Source organism: Puma concolor, chromosome F2, assembly GCF_028749965.1.
Source record: "Puma concolor isolate L17-30 chromosome F2, mPumCon1.1.hap2, whole genome shotgun sequence".
Lineage (NCBI taxonomy): Eukaryota > Metazoa > Chordata > Mammalia > Carnivora > Felidae > Puma > Puma concolor.
Window position 1 is genome coordinate 42598408 of NC_141684.1, and position 24563 is coordinate 42622970.

At 37.7% G+C, this 24563-nt stretch overlaps 2 protein-coding genes across 3 annotated transcripts in view; both read left to right on the forward strand.

Moving 5' to 3' along the window:
• Positions 1–14407, forward strand: part of VIRMA (vir like m6A methyltransferase associated) — a 58236-nt gene extending 43829 nt beyond the window's left edge. For both annotated transcript variants that reach the window (XM_086695338.1, XM_025922841.2), the window contains exons 17-24: positions 2195–2327; positions 5588–5740; positions 6225–6385; positions 7052–7148; positions 10161–10327; positions 10786–11117; positions 13221–13364; positions 14060–14407. In XM_086695338.1, coding sequence (XP_086551464.1) covers positions 2195–2327; positions 5588–5740; positions 6225–6385; positions 7052–7148; positions 10161–10327; positions 10786–11117; positions 13221–13364; positions 14060–14214 — 1342 coding nt within the window. In that variant the 3' untranslated portion in view covers positions 14215–14407. The remainder of the gene's footprint in view (positions 1–2194; positions 2328–5587; positions 5741–6224; positions 6386–7051; positions 7149–10160; positions 10328–10785; positions 11118–13220; positions 13365–14059) is intronic.
• Positions 14408–23837: 9430 nt separating this feature from the next.
• The window catches only part of RAD54B (RAD54 homolog B), a 119701-nt gene continuing 118975 nt past the window's right edge, over positions 23838–24563 (forward strand). The window contains exon 1 of the mRNA XM_025922718.2: positions 23838–23959. The gene's annotated coding sequence lies outside the window, so the exon portion shown is untranslated. The remainder of the gene's footprint in view (positions 23960–24563) is intronic.

Below are 24563 nucleotides of genomic sequence, written 5' to 3' on the forward strand. Positions count from 1 at the left end.
CCCTAGGGCATCAGAAGGGGTCCTGCCGAGAGCTGTTTGTATGGAGGCTGGGCCAGATGTATTAGTGGGGAGCTGGCCTCTTTGCTGGGCCTAAGGGAAATAAAGTTAAATATCTCTATTCTACATTGATCACGTTCCCATTGGATGGAAATGTTGAACGCACTTTGGTCTTGGCTGCAGCGATTCCCTCTCTGTTACTGTGTTTCTGACTCTGTCTTCGTTCACCCTTAGGAGCCATGGAGCTGGCACTTACTCAGCGGGCTCCTAGGGATGGCCATCAGGTTCCCACTGGGTTCTGTGCTCAGTAACAGCCATCAGCATCAGATATCCCAAAGGAGAATAGCCCTTCTATTCCTGAGCGTGGTGCTTGGCTGTTTGTAACAAGTGGAGGCAGACAGGATCCAGCTTGCCTCATTGCTCTGGTTGATTGAAGTGCCTTCCTCCTCCTTCTTTTTTTTCTTTAAAATATAATTTATTGTCAAGTTGGCTAACGTACGGTATATATAGTATGCTCTTGGTTTTGGGGGTAGATTCCCGTGATTCATCACTTTGTATGTATTTTTTTAAATGAGTCCATACTGACATTTTGACTCTAATATTAGATGTTGATTCTAGCTTTCTCTCTTTCCTTGTAACCTTATTCATGTTTCATGTTGTGCAGTTGTGTGGATTTTGACAAATGTATAGAGTTATGTGTTTATTGCCACAGTTGCATACAGAACAGTTCCATCAGTGTACTACCTTTTTATAGACAACTTCTTTATAGGCTGAGCAACAGGGGCAGCTGGGTGGCTCAGTTGGTTAAGCATCTGACTCTTGACTTCGTCTCAAGTCATGATCTCACAGTTCGTGAGTTCGAGCCCTGCGTCAGGCTCTATGCTGACAGCTCAGAGCCTGCTTGGGATTCTGTGTCCCTCTCTCTCTGCCCCTTCCCTACTTGCTCTCTGTCTCTCTCTCAAAATAAATAAAAAGATAAACTTAAAAAAAAAAGTTGAGCAATAAAAATACCAGCTTAAAAGTTTAGATATTCTAATAGGTATGTAGTGGACCCCAGATTTTAATAGATCATGGAAGTATTTGCTTAAGGTTATATGTAGAGACTAGTAATTGGTGTAGTCCAGTTTATATCCATTCTTTTTCCATTAATCATATTATCTTTGTATTTAATCTCATTCCTGTTTGTTGTGCCTTGTCCATTCCAGTATTTTATAAAGTTCTCAAGAGCAGGAGTCTTTATCTTTCTCTTTTGTATTGTTTTACCAAAGTCTTCTATGATGGCATCTCAGAATCCATCTGAGTTATATTTTTCAAATGTAAACACTGCATGTTTAGTGTTAATATAATCTTATTTTCATTTTGATTAATTATGAATTGTTACAACTCAAAGGGCACAATTGAATATTAGAATACTTTGTCCTTGAAATTCTCTTTTGATCAACAAAGAGCTGTGTAATTGTATAGAATAATTTTAGCAGGACTTGGATATGGTTGATTGTTATACTTAAATCTACCTGTATCAGGAATTGGCAAACTATGGGCCACGGGCCAAATTCAGCTGACGACCAGTGTTTATAAATACAGTTCTGTTGGAGCATAGCCAGCATTTATGTGCTGTTTATGTCTGTTTTCCCACTACACAAATGAGTTGAGTAGTGACTGACACTGGTGTTGTGTATAGAGAGAAACAGACTGCGTTTTTATTTAGCCAGCAAAGCATAAAATATGTACCATTAGGTTCTTTACATAAAAAGTTTGCAGACCCCCAGTCTATATCCTTGATTTTCTTCTGTCAAATTATAGTAATAATAATTATTATTAAATAATTTACATAATAATTATTACATAAAGCAGGCTTTCTGGTCAGGCTTCTGAGACAGCTATAACCTCCTTGTATTAGAGAAATCCTCAGGCTATAAAAAGTATTAAAAATAGGGAATTTGGAGTTTCTTTTGCTAAGTTTTATATCTTTATTATTTGGGGGAAATTTTTTCTTTTTTTGTGGGGGGCTTGAAGCTTATTTTTAAAAGAAGGTATCTGTAGATATTGCTTTGTTAAATGGTGTGTGTACATAGGCACACCAAAACATTTTTTAAATGATGGATTGAATTTTGTTCTGTCTGAACTGGAGATCATTTATTTCTCATACTAGATTTATATGTTCAAATTTTGAGACATATTCTCTCTTTATTTACAGTTCTTTGAGGAAAAACAGTAATGCTCTGCATAGTTTACTGAAACGAGTGGTCAGCACATTTAGTAAGGACACAGGTGAACTTGCATCTTCATTTTTGGAATTTATGAGACAAATTCTTAACTCTGACGCAATGGTAAGTGTACATAAATGTATATGTATGTATTTGGTATTTTTTAAATTTATAGACTTTTGTCATAAGTTAAAAAAAATCACTTGCATTCAAAAATATCTTGAAATGGTTTTTGGAAGTTTGAACTTAGAATAGTGTTTTTTTTTTTCCTGTGTCCTTACTCCACTATAAATGCAAGGTTTTGATTTCTAAAAAAGATAGGTGTTTTAGAGTAGAATTTACTGAACTCTTTTTAAATCTATTAAACATCATTAATTTGTGAATACTCTGTAACTTGGCAACTTAGAGAAAAATACTACTTACAGAGCCTTCATCTTTTATATAATTTTTTACATTGAGTTATCTTGCCAGGGACACTCAGGGCAGTCAAATTTTATTAGTCTCTTAATCAGATATTTACCTTCTGTCATTTAATTGAGCATTTACTCATTGTGTTTTGGATATTGTGCTTTTGGGGTGATTGCAAAGTTTATTACACTAGGGTATTTTGGATCCATCATAGATACTAAGTATCAATTTCTCTCAAATCTTATTGTTAAAATCTAATTAAGAATTTCTCCTGGGGCACCTGGGTAGCTTAGTCTGTTAAGCCTCTGATTCTTGATTTTGGCTCAGGTCATGATCTCATGGTTTGTGAGTTTGAGCCCTGCGTCGGGCTCTGCACTGACCACGTGGAGCCTGCTTGGGATTCTCTGTCTCCATCTCTCTCTGCCCCTCTTCTACTCACGTGCGCTCATTCTCTCTCTCTCTCTCTCTCTCTCTCTCTCTCTCAAAATAAATAAACTTAAAAAAAAAATCTCTCCCATCATATTTTCCAAAATCTAGTATATGTTGTGGACACAATTCCAGAAACCTTTAATAGGCTTGCCTTTAAAAAGTGTTTTTGGTCAGATAAGTTTGGAAAAGTCTCCCCTGATGGAACTTAACTGTGCACACTAGTATAGTAAAAGTTCTGAAAGTTCCTGGATAAATAGAAACTTGCTTTACTATAGTCTAATCTAGCTTTTCCCAAATGGATTGCCTGCAAAATACTTTGTGTGTGTGTGTGTGCGTGTGTGTGTGTGTACGTGTACATGTGCATATACTGTTAACATCCTGTGGGTCTGTATTCTGTCAACACTGGTTTAAGAAATTCAGCTCAAGGGCACCTGTGTGTGTCAGTGGGTTGAGCATCTGACTTCAGCTCAGGTTATGATCTTATGGTTGGTGAGTTCAAATGCCACATCCAGCTTGCTGCTGTCAGCACAGCTCGCTGCCCCTCCCCTGCTCACGCTTTCTTTCTTTAAAAAAAAAAAAATTCAGCTCATATTTAAGATTTGTGTTTGGAAAGATTTGTGGAGGACCTGTTTAGTTCAGTTTTACCAAAATAAATATAATATGGGATGATTTCATAAGGTAAAATTAAGTAAAATTACTGTTTAGTAAACATGTAATGCGTGTAATTTATATTAAGAATATCTACTCCTCCAGTAAGGGATGCCTTGCTGGCTCAGTCAGGAGAGCATGAGACTTGGCTCTTGCGGTCATGAGTTCAAGCCTCACATTGGGCATGGAGCCTACTTAAAAATTTTTTTCTGTTTTACTCTAGTAAGCACCTCTTGGCTGACTGTTGTTTTTGTAGTTTTTTTTATACTGATTTTACTGGCAGATTTGTGTTTGCTTTGTGTCAGATATACTTTATTAAAGTGATTAAGTTTACTAGATGCTTTGATTCTTAAAGATCAGATTTTGATTCTGAAAAGTAAAGAGCATATTTAATGGTAGGACTGTAGCTACCGTAAAGAAATTTTAGGAGTTTTTATGTAATGGGAGACTAATTAGTTTTACCAGATCTTAAGTGGTGTGTTGTTAATAAATCAGTTTGACAGATTTTCTTATGCATGTCATCAATTAAACAGTTTCTAATCAAAAACCACTAACCAGTGTTCATTCTTGTTATCCAGGAGCTGCTGGTCCCTGAGGACTGCTAATTAATGCTTTTATTCATCCCTCACCAGTGCATTTCCTTTTCTTACCTCCTTCATTGGGAAGATCAAGGCCATCCTGTTTGGTTTCTGAATCTTTTCACTCTCCCTTAGATTCTTTGCCTGTTTTTTCTAACCTGTTGTTTCCTTCCTTAATCAGAGGAGAATATCCCTTCCCCCCCTCCCCCATCACTTCATTTCTATCCATGACATATATCTTACACCTTCTAATATCCTATCTGGCACCTTTTCCCTCTCCTGTTTCTCCTTGCCCTTGGCTACTTGATAGAATCTCTGAATATCCAAAATCAAATTCATTATCTTCCCCCATAAACTTGATTTATCTGTCCTACTTTTATATCATGATCTTCCCTGACCTTCACGATAGAAATCATGAAATAGTAGCCAACTTTCCTCCTTTTCTTCATCCTCTTCAGCAGCTGTCATTCATATCAGTTTTATTTATAATACCTTTCATATTTCATTTTCTTTTGTGTTTTACCACTATTACCTTAGATTTCCTTCCTGCTGCTGCTTTTTTCGTAATGTGTTTATTGAAGTATGATCTACATCTCATAAAATTCACCCCTTTAGTTTTTAGTATATTGTACAACCATCTCTGCTATGTAATTTCAGAATGCTTTCGTAATCCCAAAAAGAAGCTCTGTGCCCATAACAGAAACTCCTCTTTTCCCCTTTTAGCCCATGGCAATCACTAATCTACTTTTCCATCTCTATATCAGTCTCTGCAAAAAGATTGCTGGGATTTTGATAGGAATTGTATTGAAATTTGGGAGTATCACTATCTTAATACCTTTTACTATATGGCTTACTTTTTTTTAAAACAGGAAATATTAACTTTTTTCATTACAGAATATAGCCCTAAATACAATAGTTACTGTTTTCTTTAGTTGTTTGCTTTATCTCTAGGAAGATAAATTCAGGTTTCATGAGTTCTTTATTTTAGTAGTAGGCATTTTATTAACTTAAGTATCAATCAGTATGTTACATGCCCAGCAAGTGCCAGTGTATTTGCCATTGGATATTTTTGTTAAGAATCCTTGCTGCTAGTATATTGAATATGTGTGTTTAGCTATTTATTATGTGAGTCTTACTCAAAGAAAATGCATTTCAGCCTTAAGCTGATTAACTCTTTCTTAAAACTAGCCATTTAAACTGGTGTAAAACCAAAACACTGAGGGGAAGATTGCAGCAAATGGCTTAAATATCTGCATAAGTGTGGAAGCATCTTTGCAAATTTCTCTGCTCTCAAATTTAACTTGTGTGTGACATTTACAGGGATGTTGTGGAGATGATAGTGGTCTCATGGAAGTAGAGGGAACTCATCCGTCACGGACAATGAGTATTAATGCTGCAGAGTTAAAACAGCTTCTACAAAGCAAAGAAGAAAGTCCAGAAAATTTGTTCCTTGAACTAGAGAAGCTTGTTTTGGTAAAAAAAAAAAAAAAAAAAAAAAAAAAAAAAAAAAAAGAAGCAAAATAAAAACATTTGCTCATTCAGTGACTAAGATATATTTTTTTCTCTTTTTGACTAGTGCAAGTTTTTCAGTGACCTTTTTAAATAGTGAACCTTCAGTTGGATACCTGTAATAAAGTTTGAAATAACTCTTTGAATTAATAATTTGGAGTGAAGTCCTCCATACTGTTATGAATCTTAAGGAAGAAGGCATTAGTTTTTGAATTATCTATTTGAATGCAGGGTGTCCCCTGCTACCATTCTTTAGAAATAAAATGACAAATGTTTTTGGTATTTGTTTTATTTGAATATGTTTAATGTTCATAAGTTTTTGACAGTATTCCAGATTTCTTAGTAATCAAAAAATACAACCTTTTCTACTAAAGAGTCAGTAGATTATGGGCATAAATGTTCTCAAGTTTTACCTGTATCATCTCATTCTGCTTCTGTCTATATCTAGGAACATTCAAAAGATGATGACAATCTGGATTCTTTGTTGGACAATGTAGTTGGACTTAAGCAGATGCTGGAGTCATCTGGTGATCCTTTACCTCTTGGTGACCAGGATATAGAACCAGTACTTTCAGCTCCAGAATCTCTCCAGAATCTGTTTAATAATAGGTAAAACAATCAATGTTTTGTGGTTGAGTATTGTATATTTAATGACCGAGGTCTAGAGAGGGCCAACAAGCTGTTTTTGTTAGGGCTGGATAATAAAAATTCTAGGCTTTGTAGGCCACATTCAGCCTCTGTTGCATATTCTTCTGTAGCATTTTGTTTGTTTCATATGTTTTTTTAAAAAACTTAAATAATAGGGGCACCTGGGGTGGCTTAGTCAGTTAAGCATCTGACTCTTGATCTCAGCTCAGGTCTTGATCTCAGTGTTGTGAGTTCAAACCCCATGTTGGGCTCTGTGCTGGGTGTGAAGCCTACTTAAAAACAAAATGAAACAAAACTTAAATAATAAACCATTTCTATCTTACAGGCTGTACACAAGCAGGCTGGCAGAATGGAGGCTATACTTTACTGATACTTCTAAACTGATACTGATACTTTACTGATACTTCAGTGTGATAGAATTACTCTCTAAATTTAGAAAAATTAAATATGGGCAGTTTCTATACACATTGCTACAGTGTAATAAACTTGGCTTTTAAGTACTAATTTTACTAACAGTTTGGAGGGTGACATTTTAAATTGTGCATTGTACAGATTTTGCTTAGAAGATAAGCTAAAATAATTTGATTTTGGAATTCTGCTTTTTACCAAATGTCTTTTCTGTTCTAGGACTGCATATGTGCTAGCTGATGTCATGGATGATCAGTTGAAATCCATGTGGTTCACTCCATTTCAGGCTGAAGAGATTGATACAGATCTGGATTTGGTATAAGTAATTTTATTACTAAATATTTAGAAAAAAGTTATTGTTGATTTTTTTGGTTTTTGTGTGTATTATTAGCACTAAAATAAGATACATGTTGTATGGCTGTTAAAAGCCCATTGAGGGGATGCCTGGCTGACTCCGTCGTAGAGCATGCAACTCTTCATTGTATTGTAAGTTTGAGCCCCACGGTGGGTAATAGAGATTACTTAAAAATAAAATCTTAAAAACAAACAAAAAAAGGCCCGTTTGAGGACCAGTACTGCATTATTTTCATATCGGCTGCCCACTTAATGGTATCCAGGACATTCAGTATCTTATGCTACTTATTTTGCTTCTTTCTAGTTAGTGATATGTATATTTGAGAATGAGATGCTTTCTTTTTTCTCTTTCTGTTTTTTAGAGAGAGAGTGAGAGCAGGGGAGAGGGCCAGAGGGAGAGAGAGAATCTTAAGCCGGCTCCATTCTAGGTGGGGAGCCCAATGCAGGGCTTGACCCTGGGATCATGACCTGAGCCAAAATCAAGAGTTGGACACTCAACTGACTGAGCCACCAAGGTGCCCTGAGAATGAGATTCTTTGGGGAAAAATTATGTTTTTGCCTAAGTACTCTGAGGCACTTTGTTTTCTTATATTTGTAGGGTATAGAATAGAGAAAAGTATCCCACAGAATTATAATTCATTTCTGTTTTGGGGTTTAAGGAAAGGAATGGTATTGTGGCAATCTACTTTTAATTTTGGGGCAAATGTGAAGAATCTATTTATTAAAATAACATAGGTACAAAAGGGAATTCACATTCTTAAACGTAATGCTGAACATGTAAGAGTATAGTTAAACATTTAAAATTAGAAGCATGCTGATTTATGTTTCTCAGAGCCATATTAGGGAGGATGATTTCAGCCACATATTATACTATATATTATTTTTTTCTTGATCAGAAAAATAAATATATTTGGATATTCCCTGGTCCAAAAAGTGTTAGTATTTATTATATGCAGTAAGACTAAAAGAATTATTTACTTCATGCTTAAGGTGTATTTAATATATTTGAGAGCTCCTTTCCCTTCTTTTAAACTATTGCATAAAATCTGGGGTGCCTGGAAGGCTCAGTTGGTTAAGTGTCTGACTTTGGCTCAGGTCAGGATCTCACCACCCGTTAGTTTGAGCCCTGTGTCAGGCTCTGTGCTGACAGCTCAGAGCCTGGAGCTGCTTTGGATTTTGTGTTTCCCTTTCTTTCTGCCCTCCCCCACTTGCATTCTGTCTCTTTCTCTCAAAAATAAATAAACATTAAAAAATTTAATATCGCATAAAATCCGATTTAAATTGCATTAAAGCATTAATTTCTCATGGTGCCTGGATGGCTCAGTCAGTTGGGTGTCCAACTTTGCTTAGGTCATGATCTCAGTTTATATGAGTTCGACCCCTACATCAAGCTTGCTGCTGTCTATGTAGGGCCTCCTTCAGACTCCCTGTCCCCCTCTTCTCTGCCCCTCCCCTGTTCTCTCTCTCTCAAAAATAAATGAACATTTTTAAAAAAAAGAATTAATTTCTCTTGGGGTGCCTGGCTGGCTTAGTCAGTAGAGCAAGCATGTGACTCTTGATCTTGGGGTTTTCAGTTAAAGCCCCACATTGGGCATAAAGCTTGCTTAAAAATTACAAAAAGGGGCGCCTGGGTGGCTCATTTGGTTGTGTCTGACTCTTGATTTCGGCTTGGGTCATGTTCCAGGGTTGTAGGATTGAGCCCCATGTTGGGTTCCACCTTGAACATAGAGCCTGCTTAAGATTTTCTCTCTCCGGCCCCTCACCCCTGCTAGCACGCTCTCTCAAATTAAAAAAAAAATAATTTCTTCTTTAGTGTAAATTGTCAATGATTCTTTAGAACTGTTCTGTCCAATGGAACTTTATGCAGTAACAGAAATGTTCAGAAATGTGCTCTGTTTAGTATAGTAGCCATTAGCCTTATGTGACTGTTGAACAATGAAATGTTGCTAGTGTGACTGAAGAACTGAATTTTATTTTTTATTTAATTTTAATTAATTTAAATTTAAATAGGCACAAGAGGTTAAGGGGCTACCTACCATATCTAGCATCATAGATCTAAAATATTTGTTAGAAGGATGTTGTTTTCTTTATAACTTTTATATTGAATCACAACTGTCTTTATTGTAACCTTACATGGTTTAGAAAATTTGGGGTTTTAGGTTTGCTAAATTTAAATAAAACTTAAGTAAACATAATTTTTATTTCTCTGGAAGTAAACTTAGATTGGACCCTCATTAAATGTGTAGAACTTTGAGATCTGTGGCACAGAATCCTTTTATAATAGATATGTTGACTATACAGGGCTTACAAAGTATGTTATTTTCAGATTCTTTGGGAAACGTTTTGGAGATGCTACTTTATTAATTTATATAGATAAATTCTGAGTTCCTTGTCAGACAGCAGAGGCCTCCCAAATTTGACAACCCTTCTTTGAGGAAGAATGCCACTCTCTTCCATCCCTCCAAAATGCAGCTGAATTCCTAAGATTTTTGACTACCAATGATGTTGCTTTTTGAAAGGATAAGGGAAAGGGGTGCCTGACTGGCTTAGTCAATGGAGCATACAACTCTTGATCTTGAGATTGTGAATTCAAGCCCCATGTTGGATGTAGAGATTACTTAAAAATAAATTCTTTAAAAAAAAGGTGGGGGGGTGCACCTGGGTGGCTCAGCTGGTTAAGTGTCTGACTCTTGGATTCATCTCGGGTCACGATCTCTGGTTTGTGGGATTAAGCCCTGTGTTGGGCTCCCTGCTCACAGTGCAGAGTCTGGTTGGGATTCTTTCTCCTCTTTTTCTCTCGCTCTCTCAAAATTAATTAATTAAAAAAAAAAAAAGGATGAAGGAAAGAGGCCGACCTATAATTTATTTATTATGAGTCAAAGCTAGTTTATAGGAAATAAGAATTTTAATAAATGTTACATTAATAATTATATTTAAGATTATTTTTCATTTTGTTTAATTTTTATGATTGCAGGTAAAGGTTGACCTAATTGAGCTCTCTGAAAAATGCTGTAGTGACTTTGACTTGCACTCAGAATTAGAGCGCTCATTTTTGTCAGAACCATCATCTCCAGGGAGAACTAAGACTACTAAAGGATTCAAACTTGGGAAGCACAAGCATGAGACCTTTATAACTTCAAGGTAAAACTTTTTCTACTGAAGATCTTGATGGTGGTCATGGAAGCTTATTTCTTGCAATGTATTTTAAGATAGACACTAACTATAAGAGAAAAAAGGAAGTTGACATAATACTTGAGTCATGAATATTGTTTGGAATTTTTTTTAAGATAATACTTTGGCCAGGATATCCCTGGTACTTTTGTTATGTTCTTCTACTTTATGAGAGTTTGGAAGGTTTGAACAAGAGGTGAACTGGATTATTTTGAATAATTGTTAGTCATATCATAAAATGTGAGTACCATTCTTAGCTAGTTTTGTTGTCCATCCCTGGAGAGGAATAGAGATGTTTGCAGTGTTAACACAATTGAAATAAGAACTAATTGAAATGTAGTTTTCAATATTACAAAGACTGACTTAAATATTCATTGGAAATAGAAAAAAAAAGAATAAGTTTTCATGGAGTGTTTTTATTTTAATAGCGGGAAGTCTGAATACATCGAACCTGCCAAACGAGCTCATGTTGTGCCACCACCAAGAGGAAGGGGCAGAGGAGGATTTGGACAGGGTATACGACCCCATGACATTTTTCGTCAGAGAAAACAGAACACAAGCAGACCACCATCTATGCACGTGGATGACTTTGTTGCAGCTGAAAGTAAAGAAGTGGTCCCTCAAGATGGAATACCCCCACCAAAACGACCACTCAAAGTATCACAGAAAATTTCTTCTCGTGGTGGATTTTCAGGCAATCGAGGAGGACGGGGTGCTTTTCACAGTCAGAATAGGTTTTTCACACCACCTGCTTCAAAAGGTAATTATTTATGTATATTTTCTAGTGGGTTAGAATATTGGAATATTAGCATATTTAATAGAAGTGATTTAGATGTGGGGCACCTGGGTGACTGAGTCAGTTGAGCGTCCAACTTCGGCTCAGGTCATGATCTCGCAGTTTGTGAATTCAAGCCCCGCGTAGGGCTCTGTGCTGACAGCTCAGAGCCTGGAGCCTGCTTCAGATTCTGTGTCTCCCCCTCTCTCTGCCCCTTCCCCGCTCATGCTCTGTCTCTCTCTGTCTCTCAAAAATGAATAAACGTTAAAAAAAAATTTTTTTTTTAAAAGAAGTGATTTAGATATAAGTGATTCAGATGAAGTACTTTTCAGTTACTACAATTAAGCGACTTCTCAGACCACTGGTAACTATTTGCTGAGTACTTTATTGGATAGAAAAAAGAAATTTTTTTTTTTATTTTTTAAAAAAATGTTAACAAAAAAATTTTTTTAAATGTTTGTTTAATTTGAGAGAGAGAGAGCAGAGTACAAGTAGGGGAGGGGCAGAGAGAAAGGAAGACACAGAATCTGAAGCAGGCTCCAGCTGTCAGCACAGAGCCCAATGCAGGGCTTGAATTCACGAGCCACGACATCATGACCTGAGCTGAAGTTGGACGTTTAACCAACTGAGCCACCCAGGCACCCCAGAAAAAATCTTTTTTAAGTTAATATTTAATTAATTGCATGTTTAGTGATAAGTTTAAAAGAAGTCAGTTGGCTAATTATTTTCCTTTTTATATTGAAAATTGTGTTTATCCTTTCTGAATAGTACATATACAATCTCACAGTTCTACTTGCCAACAATTTCCTTAGGATTCTTCTAAGTAGTTAACCATTGATTCTCTTATCTACTTGCTTCTTGATGTTATATTTAATTTGTTGTGGTTTTTTTTTTAAGATTTAATTATTTATTTATTTTTAAATTTTATTTTAGAGAGACAGAGAATGCGTGAGCAGGGGAGAGGGGCGGAGGGTGAGAGAGAAAATCTTAAACAGGTTCCACACTTAGTGGAGGCCCTGACATGGGGCTTGATCCCACAAACTTCAGATCATGACCTGAGCTGAAAACAAGAGTTGGATGCTCAACCGACTGAGCCACCCTGGCGCCCCTTAAGATTTTATTTTTAAATCTCTACACCCAACATAGGGTTCGAATCCACAACCCCAAGGTCAAGAGATATATGTTCTATCGACTGAGCCAGCCAGACACCCCTATTTAATCTGTTTTAAATTATTTCAAGATTTTGCCTGTGAATGAATTCCATTTGAAATGTTGTACACCTGTCATACCTGTTTCAGAATGCTACCCTCCTTATGGGCTCTAGGGAGACCACTGCACAGCAGAGCTTTAAGTTACAAATCTTGTTTCTTTTTTAAGTTACTATTGTGGAAAAAAATTTTTTAAAGATTTTATTTTTATGTAATCCCTACACCCAGTGTGGGACTCAGACTCACAACCCCGAGATCAAGAGTTGCATACTCCACCTACTGAGCCAGCCAGGCGCCCCTACTATTGTGGAATGTAACAGAAAAACCACAAAACTTGTTTTATTGATTGTCAAAGGTGGCTACTTTAACTTACTGCATGATATTTTTTGCTTCTGTGATTTATTAAACATTATTCCTTGTTTAAAAAAAGTTTCAAGATTTTAGAAACTAGGTATACTTGTAGAAATTATACTTCGCTAGTGGATTGTTGACATGTTTTCATGCTGCTGAGTTAAAGAGGTTGGTAGTGAAAGTGAATAACAGTTTATATTAATAGCTGTGTTGGGACTATTATGTAAAACACTCTCATATCAACCCTTTGAGGTAGATTCTGTTAGTACACCCACTTTACAGAAGAGAAAACTATCAGCTGACCAGGATATATAAATGTAAGTGACAGAACCAGTATTTGAATGCTGGCAGTCTGGCTGTAGAGCCTCTGCTTCTAACCACATACGATGCTGCCACACTGTAGTATATAAGCCAGAATTTCACCGTTTCTCTTTCATTACTTTGAAGAATAAGAAAAGCCTGTTGAGTCTTTTTTAATTCAGTTGAAGTTGTGAAAATAGTAGGTTTTGATTGTGTTTTCTCTTTTTAGGAAACTACAGTCGTCGGGAGGGAACAAGAGGCTCCAGTTGGAGTGCTCAGAATACTCCTCGAGGAACTTACAATGAAAGTCGTGGAGGCCAGAGCAATTTTAACAGAGGACCTCTTCCACCGTTGCGACCACTTAGTTCTACAGGTATACATCCTTCCGAGTTGATATCGCTGAGGCAGGGAATTGGGTGGGGTGGGGGGGTGGTGGTGAATCCTCCTTTTTAAGTTGTCAGATGTCACATACTCTCATTCTGAGAGAGGATATTTTAGAACATAGACTTATAATTCTAAAGTCAATTTAATTTTATATCTGCAAATGAATGCCCAATGTTCATATTCTGTGGGAATAATAAAAATTCTGGATTCTGAATACACGTATAATCTGAGCAGTTTCACAGTGATGTGCTGATAATGAAAGCCAATCCTTAAGATACTTTTTTGACCAAAGTATTTTAGTAATAGAGATATCTTCATACAGTGTATTCTATTTTTGTTTATAATATTGGTGTTGTGTGAGTAGGCACATAACCTGTTTTTCCTCAAACATTACTATATCAAGTCCAGAATTCTTCTGGTCAGAAGTAGCTTTTGGTTTCATATTCACTTACTTTTTTATAACAGCTTTATTTGCGATATAATTCTCACATATCATACAATTTACCTATTTAAGGTAGACAGTTCAGCAGTCTTCATCACATTTACAGAAAGAACCTGCACATGGATTTTAAAGGGGCAAAGAGTAGTTCCTCTCTTAGTTTGAGCTCAGTTTTATAGGTTACTATTTCTATAGTGGGAATGTAAAGGGTGTTATGACTAAAAACTATATTCTTTTTTTTATAGGCTACCGCCCAAGTCCTCGTGACCGTGCTTCCAGAGGTCGTGGGGGACTTGGACCTTCCTGGGCAAGTGCAAATAGCGGCAGTGGAGGCTCAAGAGGAAAGTTTGTCAGTGGAGGCAGTGGTAGAGGTCGTCATGTACGATCCTTTACACGATAAAAATTCTTTTGGGAACATGCTGAGTGTATACGAACATTTCATGAGGACAATAAAAGTAAAATAAGACATTAAAGGACCAACTTAGACTTAGCAGTTATCTGGAGACATCTGAGAGAATATTTTTATCTGAAGAAAGCAGATTTTGTTTGATACCTAACACAAGATTTCAATAAAAATCCAAACTTTGTATGTACGTTTGTATATATTTTTTCCCTTTCATATATAACTATTTACAAAATTTCTTAGGTAGAAAATGAACAATGAAGTGACTTTGGTTTTAGTGTATTTTTGCCTATGCCACAGATGTCCTCAATACTTTCTCAGCTCATGGTGCCCTTTAGTGTTGCAGTAACTTTTTCACAGCACAGCTAAGCCAAAAGAAGTACCTAATACTTCTGTTTATTAACAGTTGGGTCCAAACAGCTTCATAAGAATTTATATCATAACCATGAGTAACTGTGAACACTGCCACCTTCTTACTTTGGAACCAGCTTGGACACCATCAGTATCATTTCCTGTTCCACAATGCTTTTTGCATAGTACTTTTTATCAGAACTGCTGAAAACCTGGTTTTGCAAAGATACACTGTCATGGGAAAATTTAGTGCTAATTAAAGTACCTTGAAGTAGTAGTTTGTGTTGTGTCCAACAGATGTGTTACTCCCCAAAATTTAAAATACCCTGTGACATCTGTGTTAATTTACTAGGATGCCCTGGTGCTGGGAATCTTTTGGCTGTACCAAAAGAAACCTGACACTCTTCTTCATATTAGAAAGAAATATGTACGTACTTTGTGTTTCAACTTTATACCTACTTATGCTATTTTATTATGCAATTTTTTAAAGCCTAAATGAGACATAGCCTAATAATGGTCTTTTGAGAGTCAGAAACATCTAATAAAGTCTGGACTTTACATACAGAAATAAAGTTGATAACTTTGAGAAAATAGCCATATTTTTCCCAAGGGTATCTTGACTCAGCCTATATAACTGGCATAAAATATAGAGTTCTTAAACAACAGGAGTGTATGAGTCTCATGCCATCCCTATATCCCTGTTTTGCCAAACTATTTGTGGGAATATAAAGTATGTTTGTTTGGAAAATACTTTCAAGAACTCTGAGCTCTAAAGACTCTGATTTAAGGAAAAGGTAATGGAAATCTTTTCATAACTATAGTAGCCTCAAAAAATCCAAGGTAACTTAAATCTCTTTCATTCCTGAAACCTAATGAGTTCATTCTCTCTAAAGATGCATTTTTCACATTAGCTAGAATTCAAAGTTTGTCCCTAATGTCTGACATAAGTACACAGAAAAATAGTTGTTTTTTAAGTAACTGCATTTCTTAAATAATAACATATGGCTATATACAAATACGTAATTACTTGACTAGTTTTTTAGCTTTAAGTTGAATATAATCTCTGAGAAATAATCAGAGTTGTTTCTGCTGTTTGCCTTGGATGATTCAGGCCAATATTTCAGACCAGCCAAGATAATAAATTAACATAAATGCAAATTAATACCAGACAAATTTAAAACGTCTTGAGTAATTAAGAGTCTTAGATAAACATGTTGACTATCCCTTTCATGCATGCATCACTCAGTTTTTATAGCAATCCAGCAAAGGAGATATACCATAATTTTATAGAGAAAGCTGAAGAGGAGCTTGACTCAAAAGTGAAAGAAACAGGATTTAGAACCAGGTTGGCTAGCTTGTAATTCTATACCTCTTTTTTTCCGTCTTGGAGAAGTATGAAGCTACGTTTTAGGTTGAATGATAATAAAGATAAAAATTAATTTATCATAGGGAAGTGTTAATTCCAAAGGTTTAACACTCTGTTTTAGTCATTTCTAAAGTGAGCCAGATAGATAACTGGGGGATGTTTGCTGTCATATATATTTAGATCTCTATGGAAGGTCACATACCTTCAAAAATAAATCAATTTTATATTATATGTACTTTGGTAAAATGGGTATATGCGTTATTTGCAAAACTACTTTGTTTTACAGAAGACATTTCAGGAAAAGTTTTGAATGGTATTTAGAAATTAATGAAAATGGAGAATACCTTTAAAAATAAAACTTATATTCTATTTAACATATAATACAAGGAGTTACTGAGTTAAATCTTTAATTGAATGATTTGTATTTTTTCATAAGTATAAGGAAAAAGAGGGGTGCCTGGCTGGCTCAGTAGGTAAAGCATACGACTTCAGCTCAGGTCGTGATCTCAGGGTTCGTGAGTTCAAGCTCTGCATTGGGCTGTGTGCTGACAGTTCAGCCTGGAGGCTGCTTTGGATTCTGTGTCTCCCTCTCTCTCTGTCCCTCCCCCACTCACACTCTGTCTCTCAAAAATAAACAAAAAAATTTGTGAAAACTCAAATAAGTTTTTAAAGTAACTTTTTAAAATAGCTAAATAAAAAGACATTAGAGTTGTATGTTAGATCATATATAACATCTCTGGAATTATTTTTGCATCAAGACTAGTTCAGATGAAAAACGTGATTTTTATTTTTAAATTCATAGGCCAGATAGATTAATAATTAATGAGCAAGATTTTATAAGGGTCCTATAAATTCATAAGCTAGAGAAAAGGTTGCAAACTCAACTACTAACAATGGCCTGGAAAGTAACAAATGTGGGAAGAGAATCAGTTGAAGAACAGACAGTGAAAACTGGAGAAGAGTTGTTAGTTGGTATTTTGGCTTCAGTTCCAGAGTGAAAATAGGGAAAGTTGAAGCAGGTGGCTCTGGAGAGTGCCTGCAGTGTTAAAGGAGACTAGGCTTCAGCTTCAGCTGATCAGTAACTTGGAAGACTGATAGGTCCAATGCTGATGCATCTTCTGACTTTTTTTATTTTTTATTAAATTTTTTTTAATGTTTATTTTTGAGAGAGTGAGACACAGTGTGAGTGGGGGAGGGGCAGAGAGGGAGGGAGACACAGAATCTGAAGCAGCCTCCAGGCTCCAAGCTGTCAGCACAGAATGGTGAGGTCAGGACCCGAGCTGAGGTCAGACACTTAACTGACTGAGCCACCCAGGTGGCCCATTTTCTGATTTTATTAAAAAAAATTTTTTTTATTACTCAGGGGCTTCACTTCCGATTCTTTCAAAGAAGCCAAGGGGCTCCTGGGTGGCTCAAGCAGATAAGTGGTGAACTTGTTTTAGCCTCAGGTCATGATCTCATGGTTTGTGGGACCAAGCCCCTTGTCGGGCTCTGCACTGGCAGTACGGATCCTGCTTGGGATTCTCTCTCCGTCTCCCCCTTCCTCCCGCTTTTTGCTCTCTCAAAATACATAAATAAACTTAAAACAGAGAAGTCAAAAATTTGGACCATTGTGTGAACAATTTTTTTTCTTTGTGTGTACGTAAACAATTTCCAAATGCAGCAGTTAATAACTATATGAGCCCCAAAAAACACAAGTGCAGGGCAAAATGTGGCCAGAGGATTCCATCCTGAAGAGTTTGATAACATCTGTTTTAGAAATTGGAACTGGATTACTGCAAAAACTTACCTCATTTGAGACAGTAAAATTTACCAAGTAAATTTGTGGTAGGACATGATGCTATGGAGCTCTTTGGAGCCAAAAAGCTTGGATTTGAGAACAGCTTTATCATCTATTAGCTGTGCAACTTTAATAAACTTTAATCTCTTATCCTAAATCTATCTCCTTTTACCTACCTCACTATGTCTTGAAGATTAAAGAAAGTATATATTTGACTTTTTTCTTTTTTGATGTGTAGAGCAATATTATTTACTAAATTGTTATTTAACTAAATTATTTCTGAAGTCCTAGGAATTAGTGCCTGCTTGAGAAATAATGTGGAAGTTATGGGAATAGAGTTACAGCTCTATTTGTAGATCTACTGAAGCATTTTGATGGGACTTTAGGGAGGTTTTTAGTTTGGGGATACTTTTATAATAGCTCTGTAGTATACATTCTAAGTGAAGATAGTCCAGTTTCTAATAAGTTCCAGGATGCTCAGGAGCATGTGGTAATATTTTTTAAATATAAGGAGGTGGTAGATGATACGAAAGTGCAGGGAACAGTGAGTAGTCTACTTTGGCCAGTATTGGATGCTGGGATCAAGGGTAGAAGAAGTGGAGGGAATGTGTACTTGGAGACTAGGGCTAAATTGCGAAAGGTCTCTTATTTGCTGTGCTCAGCAACAAAATAAGAATTTTTGTTAATATGAATGACATTTTTAAACTTGGCACACCTTTATAAGCATCTACTATTGGTGAGTGACTGAAAGATGTTTTCCATAAGTTTATCATAACCAGATTTATGCTTCAGAAAGATATCGGGGCGCCTGGGTGGCTCAGTCAGTTAAGCATCCAACTTCGGCTCAGGTAATGGGCTTGCGGTTTGTGAGTTCGAGCCCCACGTCGGGCTGTGTGCTGACAGTTTGGAGCCTGGAGCTTGCTTTGAATTCTGTGTCTCCCTCTTTCTGCCCCTTCCCCGCTTGTGCTCTGTCTGTCTGCCTCTCTCTCAAAAATAAATAAAAACATTTAAGAAACTAGAAAGACAGCTCTAGTGCAGTAAGAATGGATTAGAGAGGGAAGAGCCCAAGCAGAAACAGCAATTAAGCAATTACAGCAAAGATCTAAATCAGTGATTTCTAGAGTGGTCCTCAGACCAGCAGCTTGGCATCACCTGGGAATTTGTTAGGAATGCACATTCCCAGGCACAATCCCAGACCTAAGAAATTGGAACTGGGGCCCAGCAATGTGTGCTTTAACAAGCCCTGCACACAATTCTGCTAAAATTTGATGCACCCTAACACTTTGAGAACCACTGATACGTTCTCAGTGGTTTTAAAATTTAGGAATCATCTGGGGAGGTCATTAAATACGCAGGTTCCAGGAGGCTCCTGGGTTGGCTCATCGGGTTAACCATCCGGCTCTTCGTTTTGGCTCAGGTCATGCTCTCACAGTTTGTGAGTTCAAGCCCCACATTGGGCTTCTTGCTGACAGTGCAGAGCCTGCTTGAGATTCTCTCTCTCCTCCTCTCTGCTCCTCCCATCTTGTGCACAGGTGTGCATGCATGCTCGCTCGCTCTCAAAATAAATAAAAAACTTAAAAATAGAGGTTCCAGGGACCTACTAATCTGTTTTTAAAAAGCTTTTCGGGAGATTCTGATAATCAGCCAGGTTTGGATCCAGTGACCCAAATGAAAAGTAATGTCCTCAGCTAAGACAATGGTAATGGAAATGGAGGGATCAAATACAAAAGATGTTTCCCAGATACTGTAATGCCTCTAGAATTATATTAGGCCACGATGGCATAAAATAGTACAAAGCAGTTACTGCTCTGAAATACCTTTCTAGTGGGAGAAGGGAGGGACAGGTGTTTGGGAGCAGAAGGAGGAAAAAGCATTTCAGAAAAGACTGAGGCACCTGAAGAGACCTGGGGTTTAGGGGTGGTGAGTAGTACCAGATGCTACACAAGTCCTCAAAAGGTGAAGGTGAAAAGACTACTAGATTGGGCAGTTTGAAAGATTTTATAATTTCTGTGATGGTAGTTTTTTTGGAGTGTGAATTTGGAGAAAGGTAAGCAGAATCCACAATGCTGTTTGTTGAATTATAGAGAAGTGAGAAACTATGGGCAATGAATATTTTTTCAATCTGGTGGGGAACAGAGGAGAGATTGCTAAAAGCTATGTGTACCAAAGCCACTCCTTCCCTAACATGTTATGTATAAAGTTTGTGGTGCTAGACCGCATCTGCAGAATCTAGTTTTGTTTTCTGTGCTTCCATACTTGACTACAGACTGCTTTGGAAATTGCATTTCTTCCTCCCTCCCTCCCTCCCTCCCTCCCTCCCTCCCTCCCTTCCTTCCTTCCTTCCTTCCTTCTTTCCTTTTTCTTTCTTTCTTTCTTTCTTTCTTTCTTTCTTTCTTTCTTTCTTTCTTTCTTTCTTTCTTTTTACTTATTTATTTTGAGAGAGAGACAGAGTGTGCGAGTGGGGAAGGGGCAGAGAAAGAATTCCTAGCTGGCCCTGCACTGTCAGCATGGGGCCTGATGTGGGGCTCAAACCCACAAACCAAAAGTTTATGACCTGAGCCAAAACTAAGAGTTGGTCACTTAACTGACTCAGCCACCCACGCACCCTGGAATCTGCATTTCTGATTGTTGTATTCTAAGTTCTTCTGTTGATGTCTTTCATATCTAAGATGTTCTTAACTATGCTGCATTGTTTCATGCTGCATAAATATCTTGGAGGTATACTTTTTTAATGACCCTATTCTGGTTAGTATATCATTATATATTCTTGGGTTTTAAATGGAACATAGTTTTGAGGTATTAATTTGGAAAAAATTATGCTGAGTTGCTTGGCTTTCATTTTATTATTTTACTTTTTAAAGTTTATTTTGAGAGAGAGAGAGTGGGGGAGGAGCAGAGAGAGAGAGGGAGAGAGAGAATCCCAAGTGGGTTCTGCGCAGGCAGTGTGGACTCACGAACCATGAGATCATGACCTGAGCTGAAATCAAGGGTCGGATATTTGACCGACTGAACCACCCAGCTGCCCCAGAAACTTTTACTTCTGATAGGTCTAATGTTAACTGAACCTGGGGACACAGTACAATGTCCTTACAGAAAGTAGTGGTGATAAAATTTTAGTACTTACTCAATGATTAAAGAAGGGAAGGAAATGAACTAAAGTTTATCAAAACATTTGTTTACAAAGATATCTGCATTCACAAAATTGCCTAGATGAAGAATTTTTTTAAGTTTATTTATTTTTAATGTTTATTTATTTTTGAGAGAGAGAGAGAGAGCGAGGGAGGGAAGAGCAGAGAGAGAGGGAGACACAGAATGTGAAGTAGGCTCCAGGCTCTGGGCTGCCAGCACAGAGCCCGACATGGGGCTTGAAGTCACCAACCATGAGACCATGACCTGAGCTGAAGTCGGATGCTTAACTGACTGAGCCACCCAGGCGCCCCTAAATTTATTTATTTTTGAGAGAGAGAGTGAGAGAGCACATGAGCAAAGGAGGGCAGAGAGAGAGAATCCTATGTAGGCTCCAAACTGTCAGCACAGAGCCCAACACGGGGCTCAAACTCATGAACCCGTGAGATCATGACCTGAACTGAAACCCAGAGTCAGATGCTTAAACCTACTGAGCCACCCAGGCACCCTTCAGTGTCGTAACTTTAAATAGCATCTCTACATATTGGTTCCTCTAAATTTCCAACCCAGACCTGTCCTGTGACACCCAGATTTGCATCTCGACATCTCCACCAGTTTTCTAGCAATCACTTTAAATTTGACATACTCAAACTGAGCTCTGAATATTCCCCTGCTGTGATCATTACTCCTTTGCTGTCTTCTTTTTTAAATTTTCAATAAACAGCAACTCCATACTTCCAATTTCTCACACCAAAACGCTTAGAGTCATTCTTCCCTACTGTGTTTCTCTCATACTCTGCTTCCGATCTTGACTTCTAGACTCTAATTGTTCCACCTCTGCTGCCAAACCACCATGGTCTCTTTTCTGAGTTATGGTAATAGCTTCCTATTTCAGCTCAAAACCCGTCAATGGCCTCCCATTTCAGAATAAAAGCTGGAATTCTTACAATAGTCCACAGGTTTCTACCCCCGTTTTCACCCCTCTTTGGTGTTTCTTTGGCCTCATCTACTACTCTCTGAGCTCACTTTGCTCCAGCTACCACCTTCTGACTGTTCCTACCAGCCCTAAATACATTATTGCTTCAGGACCTTTGTACAAAGAGGCCTTCCCTGGCTACCCTATCTAGAGTTTCAATACCCCCCATCTCTGCTTTACTCTTCTTATGCCTTTTCACTATCTAGCACTCACTTATCTTCTTTATCATTAGGTGCAAGTAGTAGACTTTGTCATTAAAATGCAGAAAATTAAAATCATTTATGTAATAAGTTATGTTAGTATTGAGAAGTAGTTGTAATCGTTCTGACAAAAATGACAGGTATCTTTCTACACTATCTTTTTTTTTCTAGCCCACCATTATCTAATACCATAAAACACTGAAGTGAAGTAAACTAAATATTTCATGATGATAATTTTTATTAGAAAGAATAAAAAGTGAGATTGATTTCTCTTCCATAGACAATTCCTATAAAATATAAATAAGCCTTTTGAAATTTTGAAATTTACTGTTTCAAAGAAAAGTTATTTTATCTGCTGTATTCTAACTAGGACTATATTTCTTTTGGTTTATGCTCATCAGTTATAATTTTGCTGTTTGTCCTTATCTTTATTGTAGAAAATTAATCCTAACTTTTGCTGTTATGCAATTCATAACATCTTTATTTAAAACACGAATTTTGCTAAAATAAAGTCCAAAGAATTGTAACAATTTAGTATATAAAAAATGATACAGGGGCACTTGGTTAGCTCAGTTGGTAGAGCATGTGACTCTTGATCTCAGAGTCTGAATTCAAGTCCTACATTGGGCTTATAGTTCACTTAAAAATAAAATAAAATACAGGGTGCATGAGTGGCTCTGTCGTTTAAGTGTCTGACTTTGGCTCAGGTCATGATTTCATTGTTTGTGAGTTTGAGCCCCACACTGGGCTTGTGCTGAGAGAGAGAGAGGCCTGCTTGGGATTCTCTCTCTCTCTCTTTCACTCTCACTCTCTCTGCCCCTCCCCACACACTCTGTCTCTCAAAATAAACTTTTATTAAAAAATTTTTTTTCAATGTTTATTTTTGAGAGAGAGAGAGCGCGCGCACGCGAGAGAGAGAGAGAGAGAAAGAGAGAGAGTGTGTGAGCAGGGGGAGGGGCAGAGAGAGAGGAAGACACAGAATCTGAAGCAGGCTCCAGGCTCTGAGCTGTTAGCACAGAGCCCAAAGTGGGGCTTGAACTCACAAACCAGGAGATCATGACCTGAGCTGATGTCAGGTTAATCAACTGAGCTACCCAGGCACCCCTCTCAAAATAAAAGTTTAAAATAAAATACAAAATTTCAAAAAAGAATACTAGTCTACCACAGTTAGGTAAAATTTAATATTCTCTAATTCTTTACCTATATTTTAAAGTGTTTTCCAAAATCAGGCTAAATGATAAAAATTATTCTATTCACACATTTCTAAGTTTTTTGTTCAAACTGGAGTATTTTTGTAGATACTACAGACAGTGACATGGTTTGGAGATACTTCTACATTAAAAGGCCTATGACCTATACATGGCTTGTCACTATATTAAAAGGTGTCAGACCACTTTTAAAAGGTTAGTTTACCTATTTGGGTTAGGTACTTTAAGGGCCTATATTATTTTAACCACGTTGCTGAAGTCACTTTATTCCTAAAATGCTGCATAATTTAGGAGCTTTATGGTAAGATCAGCATATTTGCATATTATTTTTCTAAGCAGACCATCTAACTGTATGAACATATCCATGTAGGTGGTCTCAGACTTAAGATGGGTCGTCTGTTGAAAATGAGGTCTGTAGTCTCAGCACCTACAGCATGTCTGATTATAGGACATAAGTAACAAATAAACAAATAAATATTTTTCCAACCAAATATTTTTGAATTGAACCAAACTACAAATAAAGGGAAACGCATAGAGACATGCGCAGTTAAGGTCGTCCAATCAGAGTCGGGCTGAACAAGGCGCAGCTGCAGGAAGGTGGTACGCACGCGCGGCTAGCTCGTTCGCGATAGGCTGCGCTGAGGCGGGAGCCTTAAGCTCCTCGGGTGGCGAGGTGTTTTTTGTTTACCCGAGTTTTTCTTCCCTGGATGTGCGGCTTCTATTGGGTCGTCGCCGGTGCGTCCTTGGAGGGGAAGGCTTGTGAGACTGCGGTGGTTGTGTGCGCTTGTGTGGGACAAAACAGGAGAGGCGCTGGAGCAGGCCTCCGGGGAGGAGGGAAGGAAGGCTGTGGAGCGGCCGCGGCCGTCTCCTGCGGGCGGGGGGGCAGAGCGGTCTGAAGTGTAAGGGACGCCCTCGCTCTTGGCTCCGGGGTGGCTGGTGCCAAGGCCGGCGGTAGGGGTGCGTTTGTGATGGGGGGGGGGCGGGTAGTGTCCCAGGGAGAGTCGACTCTGGGCAGTGGTCCCCCAGCGGTCCACCTGCTTTGCTTCTGTGGGTCTTGGGTTTCTTTCCCCCAGGGCTAGTCTACATTATGTTGCACGGTATAAACCGATTAATTAATAGACGATGTCTGTAGGCACGTTTAGCGGGGCCACAAAGGAGAGGAACGACTTAAGTCACGAAGTGTAGCTGCTGCCTATGGTAGTTGGAAGGCCAAAAGCAGAAACAGCGGGTCTGTTGCTGGTTCTTGGCTGTTTTATTAACGTTGTTGTATCCTAGAGGTTTAATGGTTGCATTCTTCAAAGACTACATCATCGTTATCTAATCCATAGTATTATCAAAA